The 12,618-nt window shown below is 46.2% G+C and overlaps 1 protein-coding gene across 1 annotated transcript in view; it reads left to right on the top strand.

Moving 5' to 3' along the window:
* Positions 1 to 332: 332 nt before the first annotated feature.
* The window catches only part of SAMD8 (sterile alpha motif domain containing 8), a 158,883-nt gene continuing 146,597 nt past the window's right edge, over positions 333 to 12,618 (top strand). Inside the window, exon 1 of the mRNA XM_073552054.1 lies at positions 333 to 689. Within this exon, the coding sequence (XP_073408155.1) occupies positions 684 to 689 (6 nt within the window). The 5' untranslated portion in view covers positions 333 to 683. The remainder of the gene's footprint in view (positions 690 to 12,618) is intronic.

Here is a 12,618-nt window from a genome sequence, read left to right as displayed (position 1 = left end):
TGAAATTCCTAGTGGCAGCCCCGGTTCAATAGACGGCAGCAAACAAGTGTCACATCCAAAGCGTTGCCAATTACTGAACGTATGCACATACCCTTAAAATGAAGCACAGTGGTGGGCGTGAGGTTTCTATTAATCCCATACACTGTGCTTGTACTGTACAACGCAGCGGGTCGGACGCAGCAAAAACACTCAGCGCCCAAACGCTGCTATTGCGGGTCCTGGGCACGCGGCCTAACGCCATTATCCTGCGCCCGGAGCGCCACAATGCCACACTGAGGAGAGCATCAGGAGCTGAGCAGCGGAACCATTATCCCCAGTAGGGGGAGCTCCAAGCACGCTGACTACTTGGGTGCATGAGGCGGGACCCGCAGCCTTCTGGCCAGTGAGCAGGTCTAGTTTGTGGCTTATGTGGCCCCGTGTTCTGTCACTGGGAGAAGCCGCCTGGCCGTCATTAGCAGCGCTGCTCGGCACTGGCATGCAGCTCCTCCCCAGCTCTCACTGACAGGGCAGGGGAGCAGCACGCCGGGTGACTCATCCTGCCGTTTCTATGGACACGCTGGCGGCCTACTCCCGCTTACTAGGCCTGATTCCGAATAAGCCCCCGGGGTGACACAGTGAGCGGACACAGAGAGGGGACCCTGCTGGTGGCCGTCAGGGGGCAGGCTCCCTGACGGCGCAGCTCTATGCAGGTGAGAGGTTGTGAGCGTTGTCTGGTGTGTGGGCACACGTCCTTCTCTGTGTGACAGAAGTACAGCCGCCATGGAGGAGATTCTATACAGCACGTTATTCCTGTTATTGGCCAGAGGGTGGGTGAGTGTTATGGAGCGGGGTCCGCGCCTCCCCGCACCAGTCAGCGTGGGGGTCCGTAACAGTCACAGTGGATTTGCTGTTTTGCATAATGACTCCAAAAATCCTGATCTGTATGCAGCATGTGAATACAGGCTTTACCCTCAGCAGCCGGCACGGAGAGTGCTGTGCCTGTAGGTTAGATCTTAGATTGGAGAGTATTACCACAGATATTATTTTCTCTTCAGTATAGACTTTCCTTTTTATTGTATGTATTCTTTATTTAGAACATTTCAATAATATAACAGGAAAGGAAAATTCCATTTTCCTGAAATAGTAAAAGAAAGAATGAGATTTAAAAAAAACAACAATCAAAATAAACCACAACGATAACACTTTTGTTGCCGGACGTTAGACACCTGGAAGAACTAAGGGGCTTCCTTTAGCTCCATGGCTCTTGTCCACTGATAATCTGTACGCTGCCGTACACAGCTGTATAGGCCGAAGTGACATTCTGGGATTGGGGGAAGCTCACAGATTGTGTTGCAAATCTTACATATCATTGACTACAGTTGGGGTCACACACCCGTATGGTCTCCATCCGAGACTAAGGGCTCATTCCCACTTGCGATGAAATCGTATGAATGTAATCTGATAAAAAATCAGATTGAATTCGGATCAATGTTATTCTATGATTGTGTTTTTATCTGTGTTTTTTTTTCCCCAGCTCGAATTGGATCACGATCGGACTGGAAAAAAATCGCAGCATGTTGTGATTGCAATCAGAAATTGGATCGCATCCCGCAATAGAAGTCAATGGTTGCGAGTGCTGTCCGATTTTTACACACCGATCTCATTTGAAAAGCCGGCAATTCATATGCGGCTACAGTAAAATCACACTGACAGGATAGAATAGAAAGAATAGCTATATACACATATTATATATCTACTATATAATCGTCTAATTCTGTCTGTCTGTGTGTCTGTAACGGAAATCCCGGCCTGGCGCGACCAATCAGCGACAGGCGCAGTCCGGCTGCGAATTGGCACGGCATTCGAACAACGCACGCCACCGCTACCATCTGGAGATCTGCGGCGCTCAATGTGTGGATGGTACCCAGGGTCCGGAGGAGACTCTACTCCAGGCCCTGGGCACCATAAACATGTAAAAAATAAAATTAAAATAGAAAATAGTGATATACTCACCTTCCGACTGCCCCCAGACTCTTTCCCTCCTCTCACCACGCGCCCGGCATCTTCCGGTTCCAGTAATGCTTTGCGCGAAAGACCGCTGATGACGGCGTGATCTCGCGAGAGTGACGTCATCTCCGGTCCTTTGCGCTAGGCATTACTGTGACCGGAAGATGCCAGGAGCATGGAGAGGAGAAAATAGTTATATACTCACCTGACGGCCCCCGGACTCTTTCCTTCCTCTCACCACGCGCCCGGTATCTTCCGATCCGAATAATGCTTTGCGCGAAAGACCACTGATGACGTCGTGCTCTCGCGAGAGTGACGTCATCTCCGGTCCTTCGCGTTAATCATTACTGGGACCGGAAGATGCCGGGAGCGTGGAGAGGAGATCGAGGGCCGTCGGAAGGTGAGAATAACCTTTTTTTTTTTTTTTTTTTTTTTTTTTTTTTTTTATCTAGAATACCCGATGCATTGTAATTGGGCCACCATCTAGTGTGTGTATGTGTGTGTGTGTATGTGTGTGTATATATATATATATTACACACACATATATATGTATTTATATTACATAGAAGAAAAGCCGGTAATTCATTAGCCGCAGTAGTGTAAAATCACAGCAAGTGCAGATAGGATAGGAGAGATGGATTACATACAGTAAATAAATTGAATAGGTAGATGTATAGATGTCAGTGACAAATAATTCCCCTTTTGACATGTAAAGCTCCATGGAATAAATGGCGCTATATAAATGCATTTTAAATACAATTAGTTCAGTGTGCAGCTTACTGTACATTTAATTAATGAAAGATTATTTTTCGGGAAAAAATGGCGTGGGCTCCCGTGCAATTTTCGTAACCAGCAGAGGGAAAGCCAGCTACTGGGGGCAGATGTTTATAGCCTGGCAAGGGGGTAATACCATGGAGCTTCCCAGGCTGTTAATAACAGCTCACAACTGTATACTTAACCTTTACTTGATATTAAAATGGGGGACCCCCCAAAAAATGACGTGGGGTCCCCCTATAATTAATAACCAGCAAAGGCTATGCAGACAGCTGCGGACTGATATTAATAGCCTAGTACGGGGCCATGGATACTGGTTCCCCCGCCAGGCTAAAAACATCAGCTCTCAGCCAGCCCAGAAAAGGCGCATCTCTAAGATCACTAATTAGTATAATCGGACTGTTAGGCTGGAGAGACACTAGCGATTTTAACCCCTTTACCCCAAGGGTGGTTCACTCTCATAGTTGTGGTCTACCGATGATGTCAATTGCAGGCCTCTCTCATTTTCTTAAGTGGGAGATCTTGCACAATTGGTGGCTGACTAAATACTTTTTTCCCCACTGTATGTAACTTTTCACCACTATAGATATTAACCCCTTTACCCCCAAGGGTGGTTTGCATGTTAATGACCGGGCCAATTTTTACAATTCTGACCACTGTCCCTTTATGAGGTAATAACTCTGGAACGCTTCCATGGATCCTGGTGATTCTGACATTGTTTTTCTCGTGACATAGTGTACTTCATGTTATTGTTAAAATTTATTCGATACGACTTGGGTTTATTAGTGATAAAAAAGGAAATTTGTCGAAAATTTCGCAATTTTCCAACTTTGAATTTTCATACCCTTAAATCACAGAGATATGTGACATAAAATAAGTAACGTTTCCCACATGTTTCATTTACATCAGCACAATTTTGGAACCAATTTTTTTTTTTTTTTTTTTACTTTGTTATAAGGGTTAAACGTTAAACAGCGATTTCTCGTTTTTGCAACACCATTTTTTTTTTAGGGACCACATCACATTTGAAGTCACTTTGAGGGGTCTATATGATAGAAAATACCCAAAAGTGACACCATTTTAAGTACTGCACCCCTGAAGGTGCTCAAAACCACATTCAAGAAGTTTATTAACCCTTCAGGTGTTTCACAGGAATTTTTGGAATGTTTAAAAAAATGAACATTTAAATTTTTTCACAAAAAATTTACTTCAGATCCATTTTTTTATTTTACTAAGGTTAACAGGAGAAATAGCACCCCAAAAGTTGTTGTACAATTTGTCCTGAGTACGCTCATACCCCATATATGCATGTAAACCACTGTTTGGGCGAATGGCTGAGCTCGGAAGGGAAGGAGTGTCATTTGATTTTTTTGATGGAAAATTGGCTGGAATTGAAATCGGATGTCATGTCGTGTTTGGAGAGTCCCTGATGTGCCTAAAGAGTAGAAACCACTGACAATTGACCCCATTTTGGAAACTAGACCTCCTAAGGAACTTATCTAGATATGTGGTGAGCACTTTGAACCCCCTTAGTGCTTCACAGAAGTTTATAACATAGAGCCGTAAAAATAAAAAAATCATTTTTATTTTTTTTTTTTTTTTACAAAAAATCGTCTTTTTGCCCCCAATTTTTTATTTTCCCAAGGATAACAAAAATTGTACCCCAAAAGTTGTTGTACAATTTGTCCTGAGTATGCTCATACCCCATGTATATATGCATGTTTGGGCGCATGGCAGAGTTCGGAAGGGAAGGAGCACCGTTTTACTTTTTCAACGCAAAATTGGCTGGAATTAAGATCGGATGCCATATCACGTTTGGAGAGCCCCTGATGTGCCTAAACAGTGGAAACCCCCCAATTCTAACTCCAACCCTAACCCCAACACACCCCTAATTGCAACCACAAACCTGACCTTAACCCCCCCAACCCTAACTTTAGCCCAACTCTAACCCTAATGGGAAAATGGAAATAAATGCATTTTTTAATTGTTATTTTTCCCAACTAAGGGGGTGATTTACTATGTTTTTTCCTATCGCCATGACCGCACCCACCGAGATCCATCCACCATCAGGGCACGAACCTACAGACTGAAAGGGGGACGATCCCCCTCGCTTCTCAGTTGGGTACCTGTCCTGATGGGAACCAACAGACAAGCTTACCCGGGTCCAGCAGCCTCTGTGCAGCATCCGTAGTGAGCGGAAGAGCCTGGGGCGCTGGTAAAAGCGTCAGGGATGTTCTGCACGCAGACCCCTTCTCATCTGGGCTGGATGTCACATACCCAGGGTCCGGGTGAGGCCGCTCTGGGTCGTGCTGGTGGGGCTCCCTGCGTCCATCCACCTGCGCCACACAGGATAGTTTCCGGCAGCGGCGGCATGTGAAATGGAGCGCCTGTGACCCAGAAGGGGTGGATTGAACTTCCGGGAGGGACCGGGGAGGCGTGTCATGGAAGGCCGGGCCTTCTTATGCTGGGGCAGAGCAGACAATGTGCTGCGAAACTGTCTTCCGTGGACGTGGAGGAGTACTTACCACCGGTGGTGGTGTCGCCGGACCAGCAAAGAAAGAGCAAGAGCATGCGGTCACTCCAGTGGGAGCAGGACCACTGACAGCCGAAGTGGACGGGAGTCAACCCTCTAGGGCCTCTACGTCGCATGCTGGATCCCCGCCTCCGGAACTGGTACCCTGCTGAGACACTGCTTAATGGTGAGTGCATGTATGATCACCTGATATCTGATCTCCCCCCCCCCCCCCTTTTGTGCTGTGTCCCCAGGTTAACCCCTTCACGACCAATGATGCCACATGCGTCATGAAAACTGGTACCAATCTGACCAGTGACGCCTATGTGGCGTCATGACTTTAAAGCCCACCTGCGGGTTGGGTGACCTAGGTCACTGAAAGGTCACCCGACCCGCAGATGCAGGGGGCTTTGTACTTCACCAATTAGAGCGATGGTAATATTTCATCAATGAAAATTGATGAAATATTACAGTCCAGCCATTTCCGACGCTGCTGTAGCATCGGACATGGCTGGTGACACCGATCCGAACCCCCCCCCCACCGGTTAATGGGGGCGATCTGCCACCCGCCACTGAATGACAGCGGCGATGTGCCGCCTGTTATGAATGAGTCACCGAGGAGGAAAAAACAAAGCAAGCTAAGCTCAGAAAACCGGAGAGGTTGGTAACTAGCGGATTGCAGACCCCTGATCCTATCCACAACAACTAGCAGTAGCCGTGGAGCGTGCCTACGGTGGTCCTAGACGCCTCGTCACGGCCGGAGAACTAAATAAGCCAAAAGGAGGGGAAAATCTAAACTGCCCCAGAGCAGACCCCAAAGCAATAGACAGCCCCCAACATGTATTGTTGGTGAAACAAGATGAAAACACAGACACAGGCTGAGCAAACGATGGGGCCCTCGCTAACTAGAAAGGACAGGAAAGAAAAGCTGCTGTCTGCAATCACGCAAAAAACCCTGCCAAAAAAAATGTCCAACATGTCTGATAGAAAAAGGCCCTGAAGTCGCTAGACTTCAAATCACTATATCAGCACTCAGGTATATTCTGAAGACAGCAAAAGAGATCAACTGATCAGAGACAAAATGGGGATTCAGCCCAGTCCCAGCCAGGGCAGGCTGAACACAAAAACTAAGTAAACCAGACAAAAACTCATATGAACAATAGCAGAGAAAACTTAGCTTTAGAAAGGCAGGAACCAAACTGGAAACCAGGTGCCACAGTCAGGAAAATCACCAGCAAGAAACTAGAGTCAGCTGCCTTAAATCCAATCAGAAACTCCTGATGTCCAATCGCAGTCCTCTTCCTCAGGTGCTGGTCTCTGCCATTTAGATCAGCTTCGCTACCTCCCTTCACCAACAGTTGGAGTCCAGATAGAGAACTCACCACTCTGTCAGCACAGCCAGCTCCATAACCCTCACCAGAAGCCAGATGCAAACCCGAAAATGAGCTCACAACAGTACCCTTGAGGAGGGGTCACCGAACCCTCATCCACACCACCGGGCTGATCAGGATGGGCCCGATGAAAAGCACAAACCAATCTATCGGCATGAATTTCAGAGGCAGAGACCCAAGAATTGTCCTCCTGGCCATAACCCTTCCACTTGACCAAATACTGGAGTCTCCGTCTAGCCAGACGAGAATCCAGGATTTTCTCTACCTCATATTCCACATTGCCTTCAACCAATACAGGGTCAGGAGGTGCAGCCATAAGAACTACTGGCTCAACATATCTCTTCAACAGCGACTTATGAAACACGTTATGGATCTTAAACGTAACAGGAAGAGCCAATCGAAAAGAAACCAGATTAACAATCTCCAAAATCTTGTAAGGTCCAATAAATCTTGGCTTGAACTTTGGAGAAGCCACCTTCATAGAGATATTCTTTGATGACAACCAAACCATATCACCCACTTTAAACCGGGGACCAATGGTCCTATGCCGGTTAGAAAACCGCTGGGCCTTTTCCTGGGAGAGAGACAACTTATCCACTACTTGGTCCCAAATCTGCTGCATTCTCTCTACCACAGTGTCAACACCTGGGCAGACTGAAGATTCCACTTGCCCTGAAGAAAATCGAGGATGAAACCCAAAGTTACAGAAAAAGGGCGACATCAAGGTGGCAGAACTAGCTCTATTATTTAAAGCGAATTCGGCCAAGGGCAAAAATGAAATCCAATCATCCTGATCAGCAGATATAAAACATCTCAAATAGGACTCCAAAGTCTGGTTTGTTCTCTCCGTCTGCCCATTGGTCTGAGGGTGAAACGCAGAGGAGGACAACTGAATTCCCAGCTTTGAACAAAAGGCTTTCCAGAATCTGGAAACAAACTGAGCTCCTCTGTCCGATACAATGTTCTCAGGAATCCCATGCAACCGAACCACCTGTTGTAAAAACAAGGGTATCAACTCTGAGGAAGATGGCAACTTTGGGAGTGGTACAAGATGGTCAATCTTAGAGAATCACCCAGATAACAGTCATTCTCTGAGAGACAGGAAGATCAAAAATAAAATCCATTGAAATATGGGTCCATGGCCTCTTTGGCACCGGCAAGGGCATCAACAACCCACTAGAGCGAGAACAGGGTTTAGACCTGGAACAAGTCCCACAGGACTGCACAAGATTCCTGACATCACGAGATAAGACGGGCCACCAAAAAGACCGACTCACCAAATCTCTGGTACCAAAAATACCTGGATGACCAGCCAATGCGGAGCAATGAACTTCAGACATCACTCTCTTCCTCCACTGGTCAGGAACATACAATTTTCCCATAGGACAACGCTCAGGTTTGTCGTCCTGGAATTCTTCCAGAGCACGTCTCAAATCGGGCGAGATGGCAGAAAGAACTACCCCCTCACCTAGGATGGTAGTAGGCTTGGTCACAATAGGAGAATCAGCAAAGAAACTCCTAGAAAGGGCGTCTGCCTTAACATTCTTAGTGCCTGGAAGAAAGGAGACCGCATAAAAAACAAGGCCCACCTAGCCTGTCTAGGATTCAAGTGTTTGGCCGACTCAAGGTAAATCAAATTTTTGTGGTCAGTGAGGACCACAACTTGATGTCTAGCTCCCTCCAACCAATGTCTCCACTCCTCAAATGCCCATTTCATGGCTAACAATTCCCGATTCCCCACATCATTGTTGCGTTCAGATGGGGAGAACTTTCGGGAAAAGAAGGCACAGGGATTCATTTTAGACGTCACCGGATCTTTTTGGGACAAAACGGCTCCTGCACCAATCTCTGAAGCGTCTACCTCCACCTGAAAAGGAAGTGAGACATCAGGTTGCCGCAAAACCGGAGCAGAAGTGAACCTCTGTTTCAGCTCCTGAAAGGCCGACACAGCCTCTGAAGACCAATTCAGCACATCAGCACCCTTCTTAGTTAAATCAGTCAGTGGTTTAGCAATACCAGAAAAATTAGCTATAAATTTACGATAAAAATTAGCAAAACCCAAAAACTTCTGGAGAGCCTTCAAAGAAGTGGGTTGAACCCAATCATAAATGGCCTGTACCTTGGCCGGGTCTATTTCAATAGTTGACGGAGACAAAATAAATCCCAAAAATCAAATCCTCTGTACACCAAAAAGGCGCTTCGATCCCTTAACATACAAGGAATTCTCCCTCAAAATCCGGAACACAGTCCAAACATGTTCCACATGAGAATCCCAATCCCTGGAAAAGATCAAAATATCATCCAGATAGATGATCAAAAACATATCCACAAAGTCCTGGAAAATATCATTCATGAAGGATTGGAACACAGAAGGGGCATTAGTGAGCCCAAAAGGCATCACCAGGTACTCAAAATGTCCCTCCGGAGTATTAAACGCCGTCTTCCATTCATCCCCATGCTTGATGCGAATAAGATTATACGCCCCCCTGAGGTCAAGCTTAGTAAATCAGCAAGCACCTTTAACTCTGGAGAATAAATCAGAAATCAGGGGTAACGGATACTGAAATTTAACCGTAATTTTGTTGAGGGAACGATAGTCAATACAAGGCCTTAATGAACCATCTTTCTTGGCCACGAAAAAAACCCCAGCACCTAAGGGCGAAGAGGATGGTCTAATATGACCCTTCTCCAACGACTCCATAATATAAGATCGCATAGCCTCGTGTTCGGGTACAGATAAATTGAAAAGTCGACCCTTGGGAAATTTACACCCAGGTCTCAACTCAATTGCACAGTCATAACTCCTATGAGGAGGCAAAGACGCAGACTTGCTCTCACTAAATACATCATAAAAATCAGCTAAATAGTCAGGAACATCATGCGACTGGGGAGAGGTGGAGAAAACAGGAGTGTCGCCAAGAGCACACCGGCAACCCCAACTCACCACAGACACAGATTTCCAATCCAAAACCGGATTATGGATTTGCAACCAGGGAAATCCCAGAACAGTGGTATCATGTAAATTATGCAACACCAAAAATTCCATGTAGTAAGGACCGCCCACTTTCGGAATTTCTGACAGTATAACTCTGCAGGATCCTGACCCTGGTTCAATGCCAATAGGGCTCTCTCAGCTTGATCAATAGCATTAGGTTCATCATATAACAACCCCAAGGCTTGAAAAAATGCATCCACATTAGTCAAAACAGGATCTTCAGGTGTCAAAGAAAACGCCCAATCCTGGGGATCGCCGCGCAGCAAGGAGATGACAATTTTAACCTGCTGCGCAGAGCTCCCCGATGAGTTAGTCTTCAAGGCAAGAAATTTACAATTCTTAAAATTCAAAAATTTAGACCGATCCCCAGAAAACACATCAGGAGCAGGGATCCTTGGTTCAACAGCATGTGAATGAGTGAGATAAGCGGAAATTCCCCGCACTTCAGCAGCGAGCTGCTCCACACGATCAGACAATTGCTTAATCTCCATCAAGGAAAAAAAAAAGAATCCTCCTACGGCCCCAGAGAAAAAGAGGAGAAAATATACATATAAAAAAACAAAAAAATTGACTTTTTTTTTAACAATTCTCTCCTGCTTTTGAGTACCCTAGAATCTGCGGTATGGCTGGTGATTCTGTTATGAATGAGTCGGGCTGGTTTCACACTTGCGTTTTTTTTCGCTGTATTTTAGCGCTAAAAAACGCATGCGCTTTTCCCCCTCTATATTTTGCATGGGATGCGCTTATGTGCGCATACACATGCGTTTGTATGCGTTTTTACGCTCATGCGTTTTTTTGTGGTGTGCGCTCGGGTGCACAAAATGCATCCTGTTGCATTTTTTGGGCGTCCGACTTGCCTCAAAAACGCATGCGCGCGCGATGTGTTTTTTTTTTTACAGCAAGACACCCATTGTAAGTTTATGGGTGCGCATACGTGCGCATTGGCATGCTCATGTATGCGTTTTTTTGCGCATGCTTTTTTTGTTGACCATTGGTTAGACAATGGAAATTAGGGGTTTCGGTTAGAGTTAGGGTTTGGGTTAGTATGGTTTGGTTAAGGGTTAGGGGTTAGGGTTTGGGTTAGTATGGTTTGGTTAAGGGTTAGGGGTTAGGGTTTGGGTTAGGGTTAGTATGGTTTGGTTAAGGGTTAGGGTTAGTATGGTTTGGTTAAGGGTTAGGGTTAGTAAAGTCATGGTTTGGGTTAGTGTTAATCCTAACCCTATCTTGATTTTTTTGGTGAAGCCAACTAATGTTGGAAAAAAACGCAAACGCGGTAAAAACGCATACAAACGCATAAAAACACTGCGTTTTTTTCATGCATGCACATAAAAATGCTTGAAAAAAACGCAGCATTTGTATGCGTTTTTCCCATGCGTTTTTTTGCGGGAAAAACACGCTGCAAAAAAAGCAAGTGTGAAAGTAGCCTCACCGAGGAGGAAAAAACAAAAAGCAAGCTAAGCCCAGAAAACCGGAGAGGTTGGTAACTAGCGGATTGCAGACCCCTGATCCCATCCACAACAACTAGCAGTAGCCGTGAAGCGTGCCTACGGTGTTCATAGACACCTCGTCACGGCCGGAGAACTAAATAAGCCTAAAGAAGGAAAGGGAAAATCTAAACTGCCCCAGAGCAGACCCCAAAGCAATAGACAGCCCCCAACATGTATTGTCAGTGAAACAAGATGAAAACACAGACACAGGCTGAGCAAACGATGGGGCCCTCGCTAACTAGAAAGGACAGGAAAGAAAAGCTGCTGTCTGCAATCACGCAAAAAAACCCTGCCAAAAAAAAGTCCAACGCGTCTGATACACTATATCAGCACTCAGGTATATTCTGAAGACAGAGCAAAAGAGATCAACTGATCAGAGACAAAATGGGGATTCAGCCCAGTCCCAGCCAGGGCAGGCTGAACACAAAAACTAAGTAAACCAGACAAAAACTCATATGAACAATAGCAGAGAAAACTTAGCTTTAGAAAGGCAGGAACCAAACTGGAAACCAGGAGCCACAGTCAGGAAAAATCACCAGCAAGAAACTAAGGCGTCAGCTGCCTTAAATCCAATCAGAAACTCCTGATGTCCAATCGCAGTCCTCTTCCTCAGGTGGCCGGTCTCTGCCAATTAGATCAGCTTCATTACCTCCCTTCACCAACAGAGGGAGTCGAGATGGAGAACTTGCTACTCCTCTGTCAGCACAGCCAGCTCCATAACCCTCACCAGAAGCCAGATGCAAACCCGAAAATGAGCTCACAACAGCCGCCGCTGTCATCATCTGTCCCCCCCCTGCCTTCCCTCCGCTCCCCCCTGCCTTCCGATCGCCCCCGCTATGGCTCCCAGTGTCCCGCGGTCCTGGAACATGGGCGCCGTCATATTAGAAAATGGCGGGCGCGTGCGCCTGCCGGCTGCAATTTCGTTTCATTCATTTTGATCACTGTGATAAACTCTCACAGTGATCAAAATAGAATGAAAAGTAAATAAACCCACCGTTTATCACCCCCATAGTCAGGAACAACTAATAAAATAAAGAAATTATTTTTATTTTTCCGTTAGGGTTGGAAATGGGGTTAGGGTTGGAAATGGGGTTAGGGTTGGAAATGGGGTTAGGGTTGGAAATGGGGTTAGGGTTGGAAATGGGGTTAGGGTTGGAAATGGGGTTAGGGTTGGAATAGGTTAGGGTTAGAATTAGGGTTAGGCTTGTGGTTAGGGATACGGTTAGGTTTAGGGGTGTGTTGGGGTTAGGGTTATGGTTAGGGTTGGGATTAGGGTTAGGGGTGTGTTGGGGTTAGGGTTGAAGTTAGAATTGAGGGGTTTCCACTGTTTAGGCACATCAGCGGGTCTCCAAACGCGACATGGTGCAACCATTGATTCCAGCCAATTTTGCGTTCAAAAAGTCAAACGGTGCTCCCTCCCTTCCAAGCCCCAACGTGTGCCCAAACAGTGGTTTACCCCAACATATGGGGTAT

Source organism: Dendrobates tinctorius, unplaced genomic scaffold, assembly GCF_039654945.1.
Source record: "Dendrobates tinctorius isolate UK_male_01 unplaced genomic scaffold, ASM3965494v1 ptg000184l, whole genome shotgun sequence".
NCBI lineage: Eukaryota > Metazoa > Chordata > Amphibia > Anura > Dendrobatidae > Dendrobates > Dendrobates tinctorius.
Note: the sequence above shows the minus strand (reverse complement) of the source record. Positions and strands in the feature narration are given on the sequence as shown.